The sequence below is a fragment of the Pavona decussata genome, unplaced genomic scaffold, assembly GCF_977016875.1.
Source record: "Pavona decussata unplaced genomic scaffold, jaPavDecu1.1 SCAFFOLD_58, whole genome shotgun sequence".
In the NCBI taxonomy this organism is placed as follows: domain Eukaryota; kingdom Metazoa; phylum Cnidaria; class Anthozoa; order Scleractinia; family Agariciidae; genus Pavona; species Pavona decussata.
In genome coordinates this window covers 6,021,640-6,040,578 of record NW_028145480.1, presented here as the reverse complement: position 1 = coordinate 6,040,578, position 18,939 = coordinate 6,021,640, and the positions used below count along the sequence as shown (strand labels likewise).

At 38.7% G+C, this 18,939-nt stretch overlaps 1 protein-coding gene and 1 long non-coding RNA gene across 2 annotated transcripts; both read right to left on the bottom strand.

Annotated features, from left to right (window-relative positions):
- Window positions 1–1,289: 1,289 nt before the first annotated feature.
- LOC146479901 (uncharacterized) lies at window positions 1,290–4,788 on the bottom strand. The gene is made up of 4 exons (XR_014864918.1): window positions 4,618–4,788; window positions 3,244–3,360; window positions 2,184–2,200; window positions 1,290–2,090 (listed from the first exon to the last, which is right to left on the bottom strand). It is a non-coding gene; the product is annotated as an uncharacterized LOC146479901 (long non-coding RNA).
- A 1,050-nt stretch (window positions 4,789–5,838) lies between these two features.
- On the bottom strand, window positions 5,839–15,422 carry LOC146479900 (uncharacterized). Its single transcript, XM_085110274.1, has 9 exons — window positions 15,371–15,422; window positions 13,706–13,782; window positions 12,464–12,721; window positions 11,922–12,063; window positions 9,388–9,731; window positions 8,783–8,924; window positions 7,818–8,143; window positions 6,755–6,896; window positions 5,839–6,392 (listed from the first exon to the last, which is right to left on the bottom strand). The coding sequence occupies exons 1-9, from the start codon at window positions 15,420–15,422 to the stop codon at window positions 5,839–5,841; spliced, it is 2,037 nt and encodes a 678-aa protein (XP_084966400.1).
- Window positions 15,423–18,939: the final 3,517 nt, after the last annotated feature.

The window sequence follows — 18,939 nt, the reverse complement described above, 5'->3', positions numbered from 1 at the left end:
CCAAAATGCGCTAGAACAGACCATGAGTTGTTCCTTTCGAGAATTAAGTTAATTTTCTTCCTCTTGTCATTCTAGAATTATTTGGCTGCTGATTGAAGGTTTTATTTCATCATTTTTAACAAAAGATACCAAAAACCCCATGATACTTCCCCTTTAAGTCGCGTTTATTATACTTTAAGTTTCAGATATGGATAGAATTTGCATTTTGTTCGACGTTAAGGCCATTCAGTTCATAATTCAAAATTGAGTGTAATACTTGTAGTTGTGCGAGGTTTATTTAATGTCAACGAATAACGAGATATGCGAGGAAAACGACAGTAAAAATGACACCTGTAGGAGATTAGGGATGTTTTGTCGGTCGAATAAAGGGGAAAAATGCGATATTGAAAATTCTAGCGCGCGGAAAAGCGATCACTATTTTATGTCAGAAAACAGTTTGAAATTTTCGAACTTCGCCTGAAACCGTCAAAATGCATGAGCGGCAAGCAGATTCTGATTGATCTATATTCCATGAAAACAATTTTAACAATAGGAGGTCCAAGAAACGTTCTGGGGGAGGCAGGGGATTAGCCATTGCTGAAATCCTAGGTGGTTACGGGCGGCTACGTGAAGCATGTGATAGAAGTAAGTCACACAGAAAATTTAGGTGGCTCGAACGGTGGCTCTTAATTCCAGTTTCCGTGGCAAAGCAAATAGGAGTACGTCAGGCCCTAGGATGAGATGATAGTCCATCACGGGATTCACAGCATCAGGTGGCTGTGCTCCTCATTGGATAAGAGGTTAGTCCGTGGTTAGTCCGTGGCAGGATACCCCGCATGGAGTGAATAGGAATATTTCTTTTCCTCCCCCACAGCCCTAGATGGGGTAGTATCTATCACAGGACACCCAGAATGAAGCGGCTAGGAGTATTATTCCCGTCCCCCTGTCCCATGGGATGTGAGTCCATTACAGGATTATCCCAGCTTTCTTTCCCCAGTACCCATTCATATACGTCGATAGAGAGAGACAATGTGGTATACAACTTTCAAGTTTTGGCGCTTTCTACCTCAAACGTTCGACCTCAAAGTCCCAGCGGTATTATAATCCGTACCGGGTAATAATAACAAGGAAGTATAATTGACTTTCGAGGGAAAATTTTTCATTTTCGCCCGGATAGTATCATTTGAGGCCCAAGCTCTGCGTGAAACGCAGATAACGGTACAACGACACAAAACAATATTTCCGAAAACATTCATTTATTCTATAACAAAGTGCGCGTGCTTCCCTATCTAATTCCTATTGGCGTTATCATGGTACATTTCTCAACATACGCACGGCCGTGGGTCCATAAAATGACGTTTGCAACTTGCAGACAAGCGCGCGTTTCCGTCGCTTATTTTTAGTTTGTACAAGCTAATTAAAAGAAGCAAATTTTCATTGACATTTTCCGATGAAACGTTCTCGTTCAGACTATACCATTGTGACGTGTTCGTAAACAGCTGATAAGAGCCTTTGTTTTTCGGTACAGCGCATTGAGAAAATTGTGTAATCAATCACAAACGAAACCTGTTTTCCGCGTTTTACTTTTCGATGCTTTGTTGTCACTACGCTATAAAATAATTTGTTCATGCTTTTAGCTGTGCGTATCAGGGCGAGCTATCCAAACTTCCCACGTGCCTCCATAACTCGATACACGCACGCTAAGCATGAACCAATTCTTAATTCATCATAAGAGAAAAAGGAAAGAAAAAAAGGAAATGAGCATAATGTACCGCTCTATTTCAAGGTTTGATAATCGGTGGAGCTTTTCTAATGGTATACAGTGGTGTGCGCAATGAACGCCACTAAAAGTTTCTGATACCTAATTCATCCAAGTGGAAAAATGACCTTAAAAAATTAAAAAGTCGAAACAAATAGCACAATCACCATATCAATGTCAATGATGTATTCACAATAAATCTACATTAGAGAATGCGATCAAATGAGTCTAAAGCATTTAAGTTATGTTGAGTTTGTGTCACAGAAGGCTTGCGTTGATGAAGCTTGGCACTTGCGTTTATGGCTGTTGTCTCTTCTTGGCTTGTATACTATGAACGCGCGGTGAGCGAATTCTAGGGAATATGGCGAAAATGAACAGAATAATTACGAAATATCATCGACCATTTGCGTTTGAAAGACAGCTGTTAGAATGTGGGAATACTTACCAGAGCAAAGATTTTAGCTGAAAAAAAAAAAAAAAAAGAAGAAGAAGAAGAAGAAGAAGAAGAAAAAGAAGAAGAAGAAGAAGAAGAAGAAGAAGAAGAAGAAGAAAAAAAAGAGAATTGTTAGCAATGGCACAATGTATATTGCTCAAAACATACAGAACTTAAGTTTCTGGCAAGACGGTAATGAAAAAGGAATAATCAGGACATTTTACAAAAAAAAAAAAAAAAATGTTTTTTAACAATAACGACCGATAAAGTGCAGGGATACAACATGCGGTTTTTTAAGTAAAGAGAACTCTTTGTAGTGTGGATCAATAGCCCTTTACAATATTTAAATGGACAAAAATTGTTGATTGATCCACTTAAAGCCAAGTTTTAACGACGTTTTGATCCACTTAAAGCCAAGTTTTAAAAAAGGCGTCTAAAATTTTCTACTGAAGCGCTGTCTATTTATTTAACAATAAAAGGAACAAATAGTTAACTACGGAGGGCAGGGACTCAAAAATAGGATAACAAACTACTATGGGTCCCTAACTTTACTTATAATTGAGTTAAAGTGTATTTGAGTCAGTTGCAAAGGGCAATTATTAAAATGAGCTAAAAGCCCATAGTTATAGCCTAACCACATGGCAGCATTTCGTCACTTAATGAAGTATTTTTTTTGAGAATCCGATCGTGGCTCGTTATCGGCACGAAGATTTGGTACGAGTCAATGACTTTCCTATCGGAGCGTAAAAAAGCCAGTGTGAGCATACATGAACTACATGCGGCCTCAATTACAGAGAAGCGATAAAAATCTTTTTTCAAGAGTGTCTGCTAGATTTAGAATTTACAATTTTGGAAGGATGACAGCAGTTGAACTCTTATCTTCTAAACATTGCCTTGTACTCTTTTTTCTGAACTCAGGGATCTGTGCACTTACAGATCACCTGCTGAACGCCTTCCGAGAAATGGTCAGTTTTTATCTGCTCGAGTAGTACATAAAAAATCTTCAAGATTGGCAGGAACAAAAAAATTTATAGTTAGAACATTCTCAACTTGAGTTAATTACAATAACAACCTGGCAAGGGTTTCTTTTTCTTGAGGAAGAAGTAGTTCTTAAAGAACCCAACAAACAAAGCTGATGCCGCAAGAATTCCAGCAGCAGTGAACACGTACGTTATGATTCGGCTTGAACCTGGATAAAGAAAAAATGATTACTAATTCTCCATACGGTTGTACTAGGATTGACATAAACTTTGAATAGTCATAAATCTTTTGCGCTTTTTTAATCAGTATAGAGATAGGGAAGCCTTTAAGCGGAGCCCCCACGTTAATTAAGTATATGAAAAGCATACGTTTTTATAGATTGCGAGCAGTCGTAGTTTTTTCCTTAGATCAAAGTGACGGTAACATTATGCATCCATCGCGCGCTACAGAACTTTAATGGGTGAATAAAGAGACTGCTCGCAGTCTAATGTTTTTAACACCTGGCATTGTAAATGAAAGCTCAGCCTGGGCTTTTGGATGAAAGGGTGATAACTGACCAGGTGTTATCAAATGCTTGCGGGCCTATATCTAGTCCTGGGCCTTAGTATGGCACTACTAGGTGCAGTGATCCTATACATTAACCCTTAGGGGTCGACCCCAGCAGTCCTAATTCACATGACGATGATAGCATGGGCCGGGGCCACTGAAACAGCGTCTTCTTTGTGGAATGATATCAGAAATTTCTGTGTAAAGAATTCACAAGAAACACGTAAGTGCGACATATCAAGCTTTGCCTATTGTTATGGTTTAAATTTTTTAAGACAATAAGCCTTTTGTTGTCTGTCCGTAGGGATTTTTCTCTCCTGTTTCGCGAAGTTATAATCGGGTCAAATCGGATTCATTCGACAACTTGCCGCTGATGACAATTTTTTCCCAACGGTAGCCTACTTGGGAAAACGAAAACAAACTTTCCGGGGGTACGTCAACAGGTTTGACTAAGTTTTTGTCGTACCGCGCGCGCATGTTTCGGCCTGACCCAGCCAAACTGTACTTTACTTTAATTTAGTCGTCAAGTAAGTATTATTTTTTTAGCTCATATTTTAGCGAGCAATAATTAGCGGCGATGAGTAGCTGGAAGCGATAAGAACGGGGAGGCTGCTACGTTTTATCTCAGTTTTATATTCTTTATACGCTATGCTACTTTGAAAATGACTTCTGTTTAAAATTCGTGCATGGCTTAATAATTATTTAGCCAATTGCGCTTGGAGCTACGAAAACGATAAACGAAATCAGAACTGTTGTCGATCGGCAAGAAGACAAGGTTTTCTGCCTTCACTCGTCACCAGTGTGGGCTTCCAACGATATCGATAAATAAGTGATACATTTATGAATTCAATCCGGGATTGAATTAATATGTGCCATGTACAATGTACATTTCCTATGTTTTAACTACCCAGCTTACTACCTGGGCAGCTTGTAAGGTTGCATTGCACTATCTGGGTGTTGTTTCCCAAATGAGAGCAGTCATCTCCATAAGGACCAGGTGGAGGATTTGTACAAGAACGGTGCCTTGAGCGGGTTCCGAGCCCACACGTCACAGAACACGGGGACCAATCACTCCATCGGGAAAAGTTACCATTTCCTGCATAAAAGAGAAACCATAAAATCAATTATTCGATTTTCTTAACCGTCACAGCGTTCGGAGGAGTACAAAGTTTTTACCCTTTACAATTCAAGGTAGACATAAAATCTGGTTAGTAATAATAATAATAATAATAATAATAATAATAAAAATAATAATAATAATAATAATAATAATAATAATAATAATAATAATAATAATAATAATAATACTTGCTTTTACTGCAGCCATAGAACTCTATCCTCAAAGCTATTTCAGTGTTCCAAGTCTCTGGAATGATTCTAAGGTACTGTGACCTTATCGGTGGAATCAGCTCATGACGGACGGTGTTGTTGTAATCTGTGTTCCCTGAAAAGATCTTTAAACAACAACAAAAAAAAAAACAACAACAACAACAAAACTGAGCTTGTCTAGCTAACTCTAAAACCGAAGGAATGGGTATTTTGACAACTCATTTGAAACTAACTTAGATTACGAGCTGGAATTTTAAACTGAAAAATGAATACTCATTAAAGAATGACATTTCCGCTGCGAGCTTACTAGCTTACTAATTATATCGAATTTTAAAAGGTCTATATCAGGCAAAAACAGACAAGAATGGAGCCACACCGTATAGTAAGAAAAGACCTTGGTTTGATTCCCCGCTGCGTCCATTTCCATTCTTAGTTGGATAATCGCCACTCTTAAAGGCGTAAAAAGTGCGACAAAATACAATGCTTCATATTTGGAGAGTACACGTGTTTACACAAATCTTAAAAGGAAGGCGCCATCATAGTCAATTGAGGGACTGGTTAGGAAACCTTGCCATGAAAACAATGGTGCTGCAATTTATGTTGGAAGGGCCGCGACCCTGCACAATCCTTTGTTTTTACGTTCACACTCAAAAACGTTTCGATTGGTCAGTTCTCCAACACATTCCAAATTCTATTGTTGTTTGTGCAGGGTCAAGGCCAAAAAGGCGAACAAAAACATATAACAAAGAAGTTTGCCAGGTTACATAATCATTGCCTTTAATTAACTATGGCGCCATGTAAAAAGGTTACATTAGCTAAACAGATCAGAGAGTACATCAGTATGCCGCGTTAAACTACTATGAAAAGAAGTACATGAACGTTTCTTCGTCCTCTCTTGCCTATCGTCTCTTCTTCCTTCCTCTACACATTTTCTGGCGTCATTTGCTCTTTGAGCTGTTCTTTGTGCTCCATTATCCGACAGGATACAAGAATCACAAAGCAAGAAAACAAGAGTAATGTACAAAATTATCTTGTTAGAATTTACCTTGGGCTGTTTCTCTGGTGCATATACTTCAAAAAGGACTCCATTGTTACTGTATTGCAGTGAGTAACGTTTTACCCAGCAAGAAGAATTGTGATGACCCCGAGTAGCAATGCCTGTGATTTGCATCTTATTTCCCAAGTCGACTTGAAGCCATTGATTTTTGTCGCTTGTTTGTGGCACCCAGGATCTTCTACTAGACCCAAGCCTGGAGTTTTCAGGCCCATCGATTGCACTTTTTTGGGAGGAAACTGTTATGGAATCGTTTCTTATTTGGTCGTCCAACGGTCTCCTACAAGCACTTATTTTAGGTACTGGAAATCCTGTGTAATGTCATAAAACGAAACGTCAAAACATATAAATGTTCATGAAATCTCATGTTATCTTGATTGGCTCTGTCACAAAACTTAGAATTTTCCTTGTTTCAAATTAATCTTTACACTTTTAGGACATTTCAGAGTTCCTTTACGAATTTCAATTACTTCTTGGTCAATTTTAGTGGCTAAATTTCTGACGCTCTGGAGGAATAAAGCATGCAATCCAAGATGGTTTATTCAATCAGACTGCAATTTTGAAAAAAAAATGACGTGTTTCCCACGTCTTGTGAAGTCATCGGCCTATGTTACGCGCCACAAAGGGAAAAAAGTGGACGCACTATAACAGTAAATAGAAACATATTGGTTACCTTCTCTGCATCCATAGAACTCTACCCTCAAAGCTATGTAACGGTTCCACGTAACAGGAATGATCCTTATAAATCGTGCTGTTATATATGGAGATAGCAGGTGGCTGACAATACTGTTACTATCCACATTTCCAGTGAAAATCTTAATCAAAGAAAACAAAGATGTTATTTTAGATCCTAGGACCATGTGCTCGTAATTAATCCAATGGAAAGGATTGTACAGAAGCTCCATGTTACAGACTTGCGGAACTTGTTATTAAATGAATATCTGAAATTAAACCTATTGGTTCGTTAACTCTTAACGCAGCATAACAAAGCAACTGTAAATACAAGGCTAATAAAAAATTTAGTCTTGATTTGCATTCCAGTGACAATGTTGGAATTCCTCCGTGGGTTAACTTCGATGCAAACTGGCGGTTTTGGGCGCAATGAGTGGTGAGTTGAAAAACAAGGGAAACAATTTTCTCCTACAGCTAATTTGGGAAAACAAATCAGTCAACATAACTAAGGAAATAAATGAAAATGTAGTTCAACCAGGAATTGAAAATGGCTCTCTAGATTATCGGAAATATACCTTAACCACTCAGCCACTGAACCGACTATGCTGGTCAGCGCTGTTCATGGGCCTTATAGGGGCTAAATCTGAGAAGACATTTAAACACATGTTGTGCAGTCATAATCACTTCCCAATTCCCCAGCCGACCAGAGATGGCTGGTGGAATGCTCCTTGGGAAATTACTAATTAATTTGAGTAAAGTTGGGGAAGGTATTATATCAGTAACTAATTGCCTCATATTCTTAGGATCACTCACCAGTATTTCCACTTGGTTGGCGACTCATCAGGAATTTCTGAGAAACATTTACTATATTTTTGGTCACTTTACGTTTGGTACATGGCCACTCCTTTTTTTTCCTTTTACAGTGCTCCTCACATTAGTCTAATTTCATTAGCTTAGCTTAATTGTATATAGGAAGGTTAAGAGCGCTGTTACTTTTCGTCCCAACTAACTATATAACAAGTGTACGACTCCATATTGACGAGAAACACTGTTAATGAAAATACCTTTTTAAGGGATTGCTGTTGGTAAGGCCTAAATGGTTCTAAGCCAGTGTTGCTGTAGCTGAGAGTGTAACTCTTCACCCAGCTGTTACCGTAGTAGTACCCCTGAGTAGATATGGCCGTTAGTTGTGTTACCGATCCAAAGTCCACCTGCAGCCACTGATTAGGACTTTGTTTAGCTGCAAACCAACCTGCGTTGGCATTAAGCCTGGCCTTGTAAGATGGATAACCAGGCCATGCTGTAGAAGCCGTTATTGAAGAATTTAGCATGCGGCCGCTTTCCATTCCCATTGGTTTTCTGCAGCTTGGTACTTTGGGAATTGGAAAACCTATGGAAATATAAAATGAGTGCTCCTGGCAAGTATTGTAATAGGTTTCCTAGGATCATCTGATAAAGATAAATTAAAAGCCATTATCGTAAGTTCACCTTTTAATAGCCATCGTTTTAGAATTTGAGACTCATAGCAATTTGGTAACCTGAAGGATTAACTTTTCGAACTGAACCACAGAACAAATCCATTTTGTCACCAAGAACGAGTTAGAAGTATGGAGTCTTCGTCTGAAGAAGCTGTAAGTTGTGAGGATAACATGTGGTTGAGAAAAAAATCCACAACCCTGTCGAACCGCAAAAACAGACCGAAACTCGTAGACTAAGCCTTCTCGGTAGGCTATTTGCGAAGCATAGCCTGGGATTTCTGAAACTCAGGACTATGCCACTCATTCTTTTATAGGTCAGAGAAGACCCAGGACAACCGGAGTTTAAACACCACCTCATAGCAGTTGGACACGCTGTCTCTATAAAGAGACGACCGGCAGACGTCGTGAAAGAAAAACGATAATGATTACAAAGGGCTTTATGTATTCCAACTACGAAAGTTATATTGTACCGTTGCAACATTTTTAAAAGGTAAAAATGGATTAAAATATGTATATAATAACACAACAAAAATGAACGAATATTACCCTACCGGAATAGCAACCATAGAAGTCGGCTCTCAAAGAAACCCAACCAAAGTAGCATACTGGGTTGATTCGTATGTAGCGGGTAATAATGGGATTCTGCAGCTCGTGACTCACCACTGTGTTTCTATCATTGTTGCCATCAAATATCTTGGAATAAATATGAGAAAATATTACTCGAGTTATGATTTCAATCTCCAGTTTTCACTTCATGTCCGACAAGCATCCCGAAATGACACAAAGTAACAGTTCAAAGTGCACAGACAGACCACTTGTACTCCATTTTTTTAAAGGCAGCAACATGAAAAAATTGCTTGCAAGATCCAGTGATCAGTAGTGAAATTTAATTACTTGTGTTTTGGCCTTCTGGTAATATATTAAAGCATATCAAAATTTCTCCGGCCTCTAGATGTGTTCAAGATCTTCCTCTGGGCAAATATGGTCGAACATTATAAACATTAAACGCCAGGAGATATGACGCGTCATATCTCCTGGCGTTTACTTTTTAGTGGGTTTTCAGTAATTATACTACCTTAACTTCGACGAATTTCACAGCCACTTGAAGGGGGATTTAACTTGTTAAGTATACTAAAAACGTTTATGGTAAAAATACCTTAACAGCGCCACCTTCCTTGTAGTCCTGGAAAAATAATCCGTCGTAGGAGTAAGACAAGCGGTATTTTGTCACCCATTGATCTTTCTCTTGCCGTCCCTGAGTCGCGACCCTTGTCACTTTAGTCCAGTCTACAAAGTCTACCTGAAGCCAGCTCCCGTTGGTATTGAAAGAAGCTTTCCAGGCACCTACTCTTCCTGATTTGGGTTGAAAATAAAGTCGTCCATTTGCGGCACCATAATCCGAACCATACTCACTTGAAGCAGTCAAAGCTGAGTCGGGCAGGACACTGCCTTCTAATCCTAATCCAGCCTCGCAAACCGGGAGTGGCGGGGTGGGAAACCCTGAAGATAAATTTTTATTTATTGCACCATTAGCCAGTTAAGGTATCCTAAAGTGCTACAACACTGATGTTGTACAAACTGGGAAAAAGAAATCTGTCGTGAAGATATATGAGGCGATGAGGCTGGAAGAACTGGAACTAAGTAACCAAAATTGAGGAACGTATTCAGTCGCTTTCAAGTGGAAGATGCAAACAGAGATGATGAGTTGTAAATGGTTTGAACCCAGGAGTCATGTCATAGGTAAGTAAATTATGATCATCCGGGTGAGTGTAGTCCTGAGAAGGACTGTTTGAGGTGACATTGACTGACGTTTCGACAACCTGAGCGGAAGTCATCTTTAGGGTCAAGTGAATTGTGGAACGTCAGTAGGTGGTATACATGTAGGTGGTATATATGTCAGGTTGTTAACCTGATTGGTCAGCGAAGTCGAGATGTTATTGGTCGTTTGTCAGGAAGCCGTGATACTATTGGCTGTGAAGACTGTAAAAAGTGATTGGTGCGTTTTGATCCGTCTTTTGTTAGTCAAAAAGTCCGTGGGTCTATTGTAAGTAAAATGTCTATTGTTTGTCTGTTTCGTCGTTTGTATGGTGCAGGTAGTTCAGTGTAGGCAACGGTTGAGTGGCGTTTGTTCTAAGTTAGTAAACCAGCTTCCCAGAGTGAGTCGTTGATAGTAATTTGTACTGTAGGTAATGGACTTGGCAGAGTCCCAGTCGATTCTGTGGTTCGTTTGTAAATGGTGCTCAGCAAGGTACGTAAGGTATAGTTACAGTAGTTACAGTAGTTACGGGAGTCACTTCGTTGCTTGCAACGTTAGGTTCAGTGTTCTTGTAAGTGTTACGTCTAATAAAGTCTAGTTGTTCTTGTTGAAAACATTGTCTTAGTAGTTGTTTTCGTCTGTCAGACTGTCGGTGAGTCGCAAACCGGTTGCACTCGCCTTGTTAAGGCCTGTATGGTCGTTGCTTTGTGATAAGTTGGGTTGTAGGATGATTGGTCCAGTGTTGGTTTTCTTGTAAATCGTAGTACTTAGTTTGTTGTCGTTGTTGTCACGGGTAACTAAGCAGTCTAGAAAAGTTATTTTACCATTTTCTTCGATCTCCTTAGTAAACTGTATGTCAGCGTTCTGTCTGTTAAGGTGTTCGTGAAAATCGTCCATTTTGGTCTTTGTGTACTGCTGTAAAGGTGTCGTCTACTACCGTAACCAGAGCGGTAGTGTCCGTTTGTTTGAGGTTGACAATGAAACCGAATTTGAGGATATAGAAACGAAATTAGAGAACATCAAGGGAGCATACAAAAAGGTCCTTGAGTTTAGTAGTAGGAAGAACCAGATAGTCCAGAAGTCCAGAGAGATGCGGTCGAGGAGAGAATACAAATCAAGATGAAGCAGCTTGAAAGTGCTAGGTTGTAAAGAGAGATACTCAGCTTAATATGGGATAATAAAAAAGCACGAGGCGAAGGGAGCAGAGGTTGAATCGTCTTCCGGCCAAGTGTAACAACGTGCGACGGCTGGAGAGGAATCACGCTCAAGTCTGTTGTGGAAAAGGTATTAGGAGTTATTAGAGATAAGTGACGAAGTAGACGGACAATTGAAGGGGGAGCAGGCTGGGTTTAGACGAGGTAGGTACGAGAACAGGCGAATACGCTTTGTAGACTTCGATCTTGATTAAAGAAGAAAGATGAAAGCAAAGGAAGACTGCCTGAACACAGTTGGAAAAGAAGCAGAGGAAACGATAAAAGCGAAAAAAAAAAAAAAAAAAAAAAAAAAGAAACAAACAAAAAACAAAAAAAAAAACCAACAAAGTTATGACACTCAACGCTAAAAGCGGGGAGCCCTTGCCTCTTACAGACAAGATGATAAAAGACGTGGAAAAATGTTTTCGTTTTAGGCGTTATTATCAACAGAACCAGTGGCACAAAACAAAACATCCGTGTAAGACTTGAGGATGCCAGAGGAGCGTTCAACAAGATGAATAATATCTGGTAGACCTGTCAGTTAAGTAGGAGTACGAAAGCGCAGAGTAAGGCTGACGAAAGTACGCTTTACACCTTCTACATAAATTCGTTGGAGAATCTTTAAGATATATTGGCCGATGAAAGTGAGCAACGAGAAAAATAGAACATAAGCAAAATCAGTTGGAACTGGTCACTCTCCTGTGACTCCATTATTAAACTTATTTAAAAACACCCTCTTACCTGAATGGCAGCCGTATAACTCCATTCTCAGTGAAATCCATACATACCAGTCAACTGGATGAAGACGGATGAAGCGGGCAATGATTGGTGGATCAAATGTATTGGCCACAATAGTTTCCTTGTCGCTGTTGCCTTGAAAAACCTAAAATTACAGATTTTAGGAGTTGTTAAATTATTTTCTAAAGATATATGCCCTTACAGCACATGGTCCTTCAGTGTATGGCTCCTCTTACTCTTACATTGCTCGTATCTAGTCTTTTCTGGATAGGTGTTTCAAGAGGAGAGATACAACTACTAACTAAAAAATTCGCTCTTGACTGCAGAAATGGGCTGCAGAGATCCGCTAGGCAAATTTCGGGTAAAGCCAGAAAGGAACCTCTACTGAAGAAACACTCCCCGTAAGACGAGGAGTCACCCCCCCGAGGAGTCACTCAGTCTTAGCCACATATAAATACCTTATTTTTCCACTAACCTACCATAAACGATAGTTCCGTTTACAGGAGGTTCGACTGAATACACAAAGCTTTGTCTGTCATACATACCCGGTCAATGCTGTGAGAAGGTTGCTGATAAAACGTGAAATAACCACCATCCAGACTGTAAGAAACTTTGTATTCAGTGACCCACCGATGGTATCTGTACCTATTCTGAGTTGCTATCCTTGACACTTTTGTTATGTTACCCAGGTCTACCTGAATCCACTGTCCTTTATCCGAGGTTCCAGCTGACCAACCTCCAAATGCACCCCTCCCTCCCTTGTTATTCAGCCTTGCGTTGCTAGGTGAATGTGCTGGATTTTGCTAAATCATAAGGTTTCAAATTATTAAGTGGCGCAAATAGTAATGATAATTATAACAATAACCTAAGTTTTGCTTACACTACAAAAATTACTGTGCGCAACAAGCGAAAGGAATGATTTGTCGCCCTGTCACACCCTCACGACCATCGAACAGAATCTGCGAGCAGATTCCTCCTCGGTTGTTCTAAATTTTTTACAAAAATCGAGGGGAGTTACACGTAGGGCAAGTGGAAACTTGGCAGATTGTCAGATGTTCGACTCGGATATTCCCCTTTCCTACTTTTGAGCTACCTTTTAAATACTTTTTCTCTTAATAAACGCGACTTTCACTCGGTGCAATACAGTGCACGGTAAATGAAAAAAACGTCATGAGCGCAGCATGAATGGGACTTAATATACATCAGCTTCCCTCACTCTTGACATAACCCAATTTGAATTTTATTTTGCAACGTGGAATGATTTTAACTCTTCTACGAGACTTTTCACCCTTTCGAAAATTTTAGGTACTGTAAACTGCAATTTCTGTTTATATAAAACGAGGTGTATATAAGAAATTATATTGAGTAGCTCATAACAAATATTTCAAGCAGTAACTTTGGGTTTGCTAATCTCAGTTTCCATGAACCTTTTTCGAAAGGAAGGAAAATATTTAAAACGTCGTTCTCTACTGAATTCAAGTTATCGGCTTGTTCACTGCTAATATGGCAAAAGGGATCTTGTCTTTAAAGAAAGCCTCCTGTTATGACATGTCTTCACTGTTAATGCACTGGTAGCCAAAAGACTTGTAATGACTCAAAATCAGGGGACAATGTGCAACCCTCGCTTCACTCTATGTTTGTTTGGTGCATAAAATAGGAAGGTCGGGAGAAACGTTTAGTCCAAAACAGTGAGTTAGGTAGGTTACGAGAAATAATTTCGTGTCATAAAATAGAACTTTGGCTTCCTGTAGTTAATGGTGTGCTAAACAAATTGATTTTGTATTTACTTGGGTAGTCGCTGTAATCCGTGAGTCGGGGATTCTCCCATCTTCCATTCCTAGAGGAGAGTCACACTGACCTGAAACTAATGTGTTAAATATGTATACATATAATGATCAAGATAAAATACGTAAGAGTCATTTTTAGGGGAACAATGGTGTATGTGGTTATTACCTGGGGCATAATCGGAAATTCAAATCACGTATCTAAGAGGTGCATAAGAAAAATAATAAGAAAGAAATAGACTAACAAAGAATACCACAACCAGAAACAAAGGAGCTATATAGAACATATATTTTGATGAGTCTTTGGTATAAATTAAGATGCCAGAAACACTTATTGGGATTCCACGTGGTAACTCGTGAATCCTAAAACCTTTTTGGTTTGTATGCGCGCGTAGTTTCGCATTTTGAACTTCGCTTGAAGAAGTTCCCATGATACATCCCCAAGGCACCAAACTACTGCCAGAGCAGAAATTTTAAATGTCAAGCCATAAATGACTCGGATTCAGAAGCTCATTCGTTTTAAAAACTTAAATCATGCGACTCTGAATACGAATAAGGCCTTTTCATGTTTTAAAGAAACTAGATTCAAGAGTTCAAGTTGGCCCGTCAAGAAAAGGCTAGAGAGGTATCACATGATAATAATCAAGCACACTGAAACCATACACTGACTGCACGATTAACCTGATTAACTTGTATTTGTTGATTCAAGGCTTTGTAAGTTGAGGATGTTTTTGAAACGTCACGAATCTAGCGATACATCATGTAGTTAAACGACGTGTAAGGGACTTTAAGAGCTTGGTTATGGTTTTTCCTTGGTTTTCTCATGCAGCCACAAGCGATGATATTTTACTCAAAGGTATGCCTGTAGTTCTAATTCCACGAGGAGAGCGATGAATAACGATGGAAAGAGAAAAATTCATAAGAAACTTCGTTGGTAGAATTTCTCACGTCTCTACATCAGTAATTCCCCGTGAGTTAACCACGTGGCCTGAACTTCTTCACTGCACTGGTGCAACTCGATTGTTCTTATCAGTATAAATGACAATATAAAATAGAAACAAAATATATACAAAAATAACAGACTATATAGTTCTCACTACTATTTTGTTTTTCTTTTTACTAACTAGTTTACCATAGACTACCAAAAATGTTTACTTGACGTTCCCTGACCAAGAAAATCTCTATCTTATTCCCTTTGAAGTAACCAATTCCGCTATACATATAAATTTCTTAGGTAACTGGTACGACCGGTTTTCGGTTTACGATTTTCGTTAGAAAGTTATTGGGGAAAACGTTATGTAAGCAGCGATCAAATTTCCGTACCCCTCTGATCTGTTGATATCAACGTTTCTGGAAGCCATGCTGTGTGTAACTGAAATGATGAACAAATGTTTTGGATTGCAATTTTAATTAAAAAAAAGAACTATAATTGTTGACGATGTTGTTTGCCCAATCTTTTTAATTCAATGTAACGTTTATCCTCGTGGTACTTAAATTTAACTTTAAACAACACATTCATTTGTGACCGTTAGCTGTTAAACACAGAAAACGGCTGGCTAATCGTGAACAAATTTAGGCTTCAATAAAACGGCTCAACTGCCCAAGTCTTATCAGTGTCTGATTACACTTGAAACTTTGTTTGTGTCTCTCATCTATGAAACCACTTACCAAATCCTGTTGAAAGTTGGATCAAGACGATAGTTCGTAGCAAAGTGTCCATCTTCACACCGAGAGCAAAGTGATCTTCTTCGTTAGCAGGCTTCCCTTTTTATGAGCACCAAAAGTCTCATGAAAATTTCCAGTTTGAATCCATTATCATGTGAAAACCTAATTATCATGAATATCAAGGGCATTACCTATGGCGCGTGGAAAAAGTTCAAACAACTTTGTTTTTCTTCCTGTGTAACTTCGAATCACATATTGGACATTTTTGGTGACGAAGTATATACATTAAGTGCCAGTAATTTCTTTTCAACGAGTTTTCCTTTCTTCAACATGTTCATCTTTGCACTAGGTTACTCGTGTTGTATTAAAAAAGACTCAAGACACTGAACTCCAACGATAGTAGTGCAAAACGCACTTGTTATATAACACTGCATTTGCAATCAGGATTAGGAGAACTTCCCGAAGTAATAATAGCCTTGACTTTTTGCTGCCAAGGTCGTGTGCTTTGGGGACCGGCCGTTTTAACCTTAGCCGGCTTTACAGGGATGGTCGATGCTTGCCATAAAGCGATTTTTACTCCATTGTTTTTAGTTAAAGTACTGACAGTTTATTAATTGAAAAAAATACCGGCTATCCCATGTTCAGTGCTTGCCATCTGAAAACTTTGATCAAGTGAAAGAAGGTGACGTTCAGTTAAAATTGTGCTTGTCCCAAGAAATAATTGAGCACTACTCAAATTAATCGAACAGATTATGAGATGCTAAATATCTAAGGAGCTGTTAAATTTATGTGGTCATACACGAATCGATGAAAATAATCCCTCAGTTTGTAAGGGGAAGACATTATTACTGAAGAAAAGATGTTACCAGGAGTTCTAAAACACCCACTCTTTTTTACGTGGTGTAAGAAAAGACAAGATCCTGCTGAATTCGGGTGAGAAACTTCTTATTCCAAAACCTTTTTGGATACGTAAATGGTTTTTAAACTAGACGTGTTTCAGCAAGACAATAAAATGAGAGTGAAGCAAGCTAAAACGATTTTATTAGGGTAGCTGGTCAAGGGTAGGTTTTAGATTTTGTCTCGAAGTAAAAAACGTCAGTTCAACACCGAGGATCCTAATTAACATCCAGAGAGGAAGGTTTTATTTCCAGCGGGAAGTTTTAATCCAGTTGCTAGATTTTTGAGGAAGATGTGTTGGAATAAGAGACAAACATATCTTAACACTTAAAAAGAACAAAACAAAACAAAAGAAAAAAGAACTGAAAAAAAAAAAAAGAAACCACAAAGAAACAAACAAAACAAACAGAGTATTGCACTTAAGAACTTGCTCCAAAGAACTGTTTTCCCACCAGTTATCAGAATTGAGCCATCGGACCTGAGTTTTAATTTGATGGAGTAAACGATTTTACTGCTACTCGATGGAAATCTTTGCAAATCTGATGGATTTCTGTAGAATATTAGGGACCTTACGAATGCACGACGGCAACACCAACGTGATGCGTGACTTAGGAATAATTTGTAAACTGTAAAATGTAAACGAATTATCCAAAATCATTAGCAGCAACGAAGTTCAAGATCACAAAGAGGAAGGAAAATACATCGTGCTGTACACAAGTTCTTCGAGAAATGAAAGAGAAATGACTAAATTTTAACGCACGTGCAGAGCCATTGTTTTACTGATTAAAACTTTTTTTCTCATTACCGTCGCCGTCGTGTTTTCGTAAGGTCCCTAATAAATTCTACAGATATGCATCAGATTTGCAAAGATTTCCATCGAGTAGCAGTAAAATCGTTTACTCCATCAAATTAAAACTCAGGGCTGAAGGCAATCGTTTGCTTTGATGCTACCACTTTCCCTTACTTGCAATTTTCTCGAGTAAAGTGGGTCTCTTTTAAAGAGTTAACTCTAGACATTTATGGAGGACTGATCTCTGCTATAAATCTAAACTTAGAAGTATGAGATGAAATCAGCATATCTGGATTCCGCCAGAACTTAACAGAAGAAGAGCCAAGGAAACCTCTGGCGATTTCATCTACGTATTTTAAAAAAAAAAACACCGAAGTGTGAAAGTCGAAATTATTAGGCCATTCCAAAAAATTCCAACGTTTTACATTTGTTAATCGAAGTCGCTTTGTTGTTATGATTTATGTTCCCTTCTAATTTGCTTCTTATATGTCAGAAATCACTGTTAATATATTTTCCTTTGGAAATAGGTGGGCGATCAAGAACATAATGCAACCTGCGATCATTCCCAAATTTAACATCGGTTTTATTTCCTCTTATGTTTTCGCTGGCGGAAATCAAAGCAAAGCATGGCCGCAAACCTTACTGGCTTTTGGAATCACCGGAAATAGATGAAGCCCTCTTTGTTTGCAGGGCTCTGGTGACGTTCTTCACTACTCGGCAACACTATTTGCGAAGAAGTGGAATCATATTGCTTTGTTTTGACTGTGTTGTGTCTCTTTTTCTTATACGTTTTTGTGCCAGATTGTTGTAACACCGCTTGTTCTGTTAAGGTGCCATAAATGATCTCAATGACAAGAGGTAAAGTTGAAGCCAACGACGAGTTTGAACTTGATCTTCGATTGCTATTCTTCCTTGTTCTCTGATTGAGATTTACTGTTTTGTACCCAAGAATACGGAAAGACAAGACACACTGGTTCCAGGTTAAGATCCAAGTTTTTATATTAATCAGTTTTCCGTAAATGTATGTAAGACACTTTTGAAGAACAAAGGAGAGCTAACATCTAAAAAGTTATCAGGTGTATTTTTTTATTCTCGTTTCATTTTACCATTTTAACTGACACCGTAAATGTCCTTTAACAACGTAAGCTCAAGATAGCACAAATAAATCACAACAAAAACAGACATCTGATTTAGTTGAAATTGAAGTCTTTCGACAAGCCCTGAACGTTTGATCGCCATAAACAAGATATCATTTGCTAGCAGGCTTTCCAAACACAGAATACCTCGTTTTCGCGGCTCATAACGTTTTTCATAAGCAATATTCTCTGAGCCTAAAACTATCAACTTATGCAATTATAAAACTTACAAACAAAAATTCAACCATAGCAAAATGGTCGCACGAGAGCTCACGGGTCAGTCGCATACAGGAAGTAATTTTGATTGGCTGATTTGATAACTTTTAAATCAGTCACAAAAGCCGTAGGAGTTACACGCTCCGTACCTCTATTTTTAGTTTAACATTTCCGGCGGGAAATGAGAGACATTGCCAGATATAGAGCCTTTCAACTACACCAAGCACTGAGCATCTGACCAGTAACCAGCTCAGGTGACCCGGTTAAACTACATTTTCACTCATTTGTTACCCCGTGGATTATATTGAAACAGAATTCCAAAACCTACTTGTCATTTTCATTTTGATGTTGCTCCTTCTATGACAAACGCCAAATACGTAGATTTCAAGAAAACTAGACATTATTCCAAACCGCGTCTTTGCAAAGTTTTATTTCTGTCGTACAATACTATGCATCCGTGCAAAATTATTTTGCCCCAAAAATTCCACGTTTGCTCATTTTGCTCATGTGAGCCTCGAACTATATGTATATGA

What these genes read in the sequence shown, in the direction of transcription:
- LOC146479900 (XM_085110274.1), bottom strand. Translation starts at nt 15,422, where the DNA reads ATGGACACTTTGCTACGAACTATCGTCTTGATCCAACTTTCAACAGGA. An exon ending in AGGAAGGTGGCGCTGTTAAG is followed by an intron (nt 8,925 to 9,387) that starts GTATTTTTACCA and finishes ATTTATTCCAAG; the next exon opens with ATATTTGATGGCAACAATGA. An exon ending in GTTCTATGGATGCAGAGAAG is followed by an intron (nt 6,393 to 6,754) that starts GTAACCAATATG and finishes GACATTACACAG; the next exon opens with GATTTCCAGTACCTAAAATA.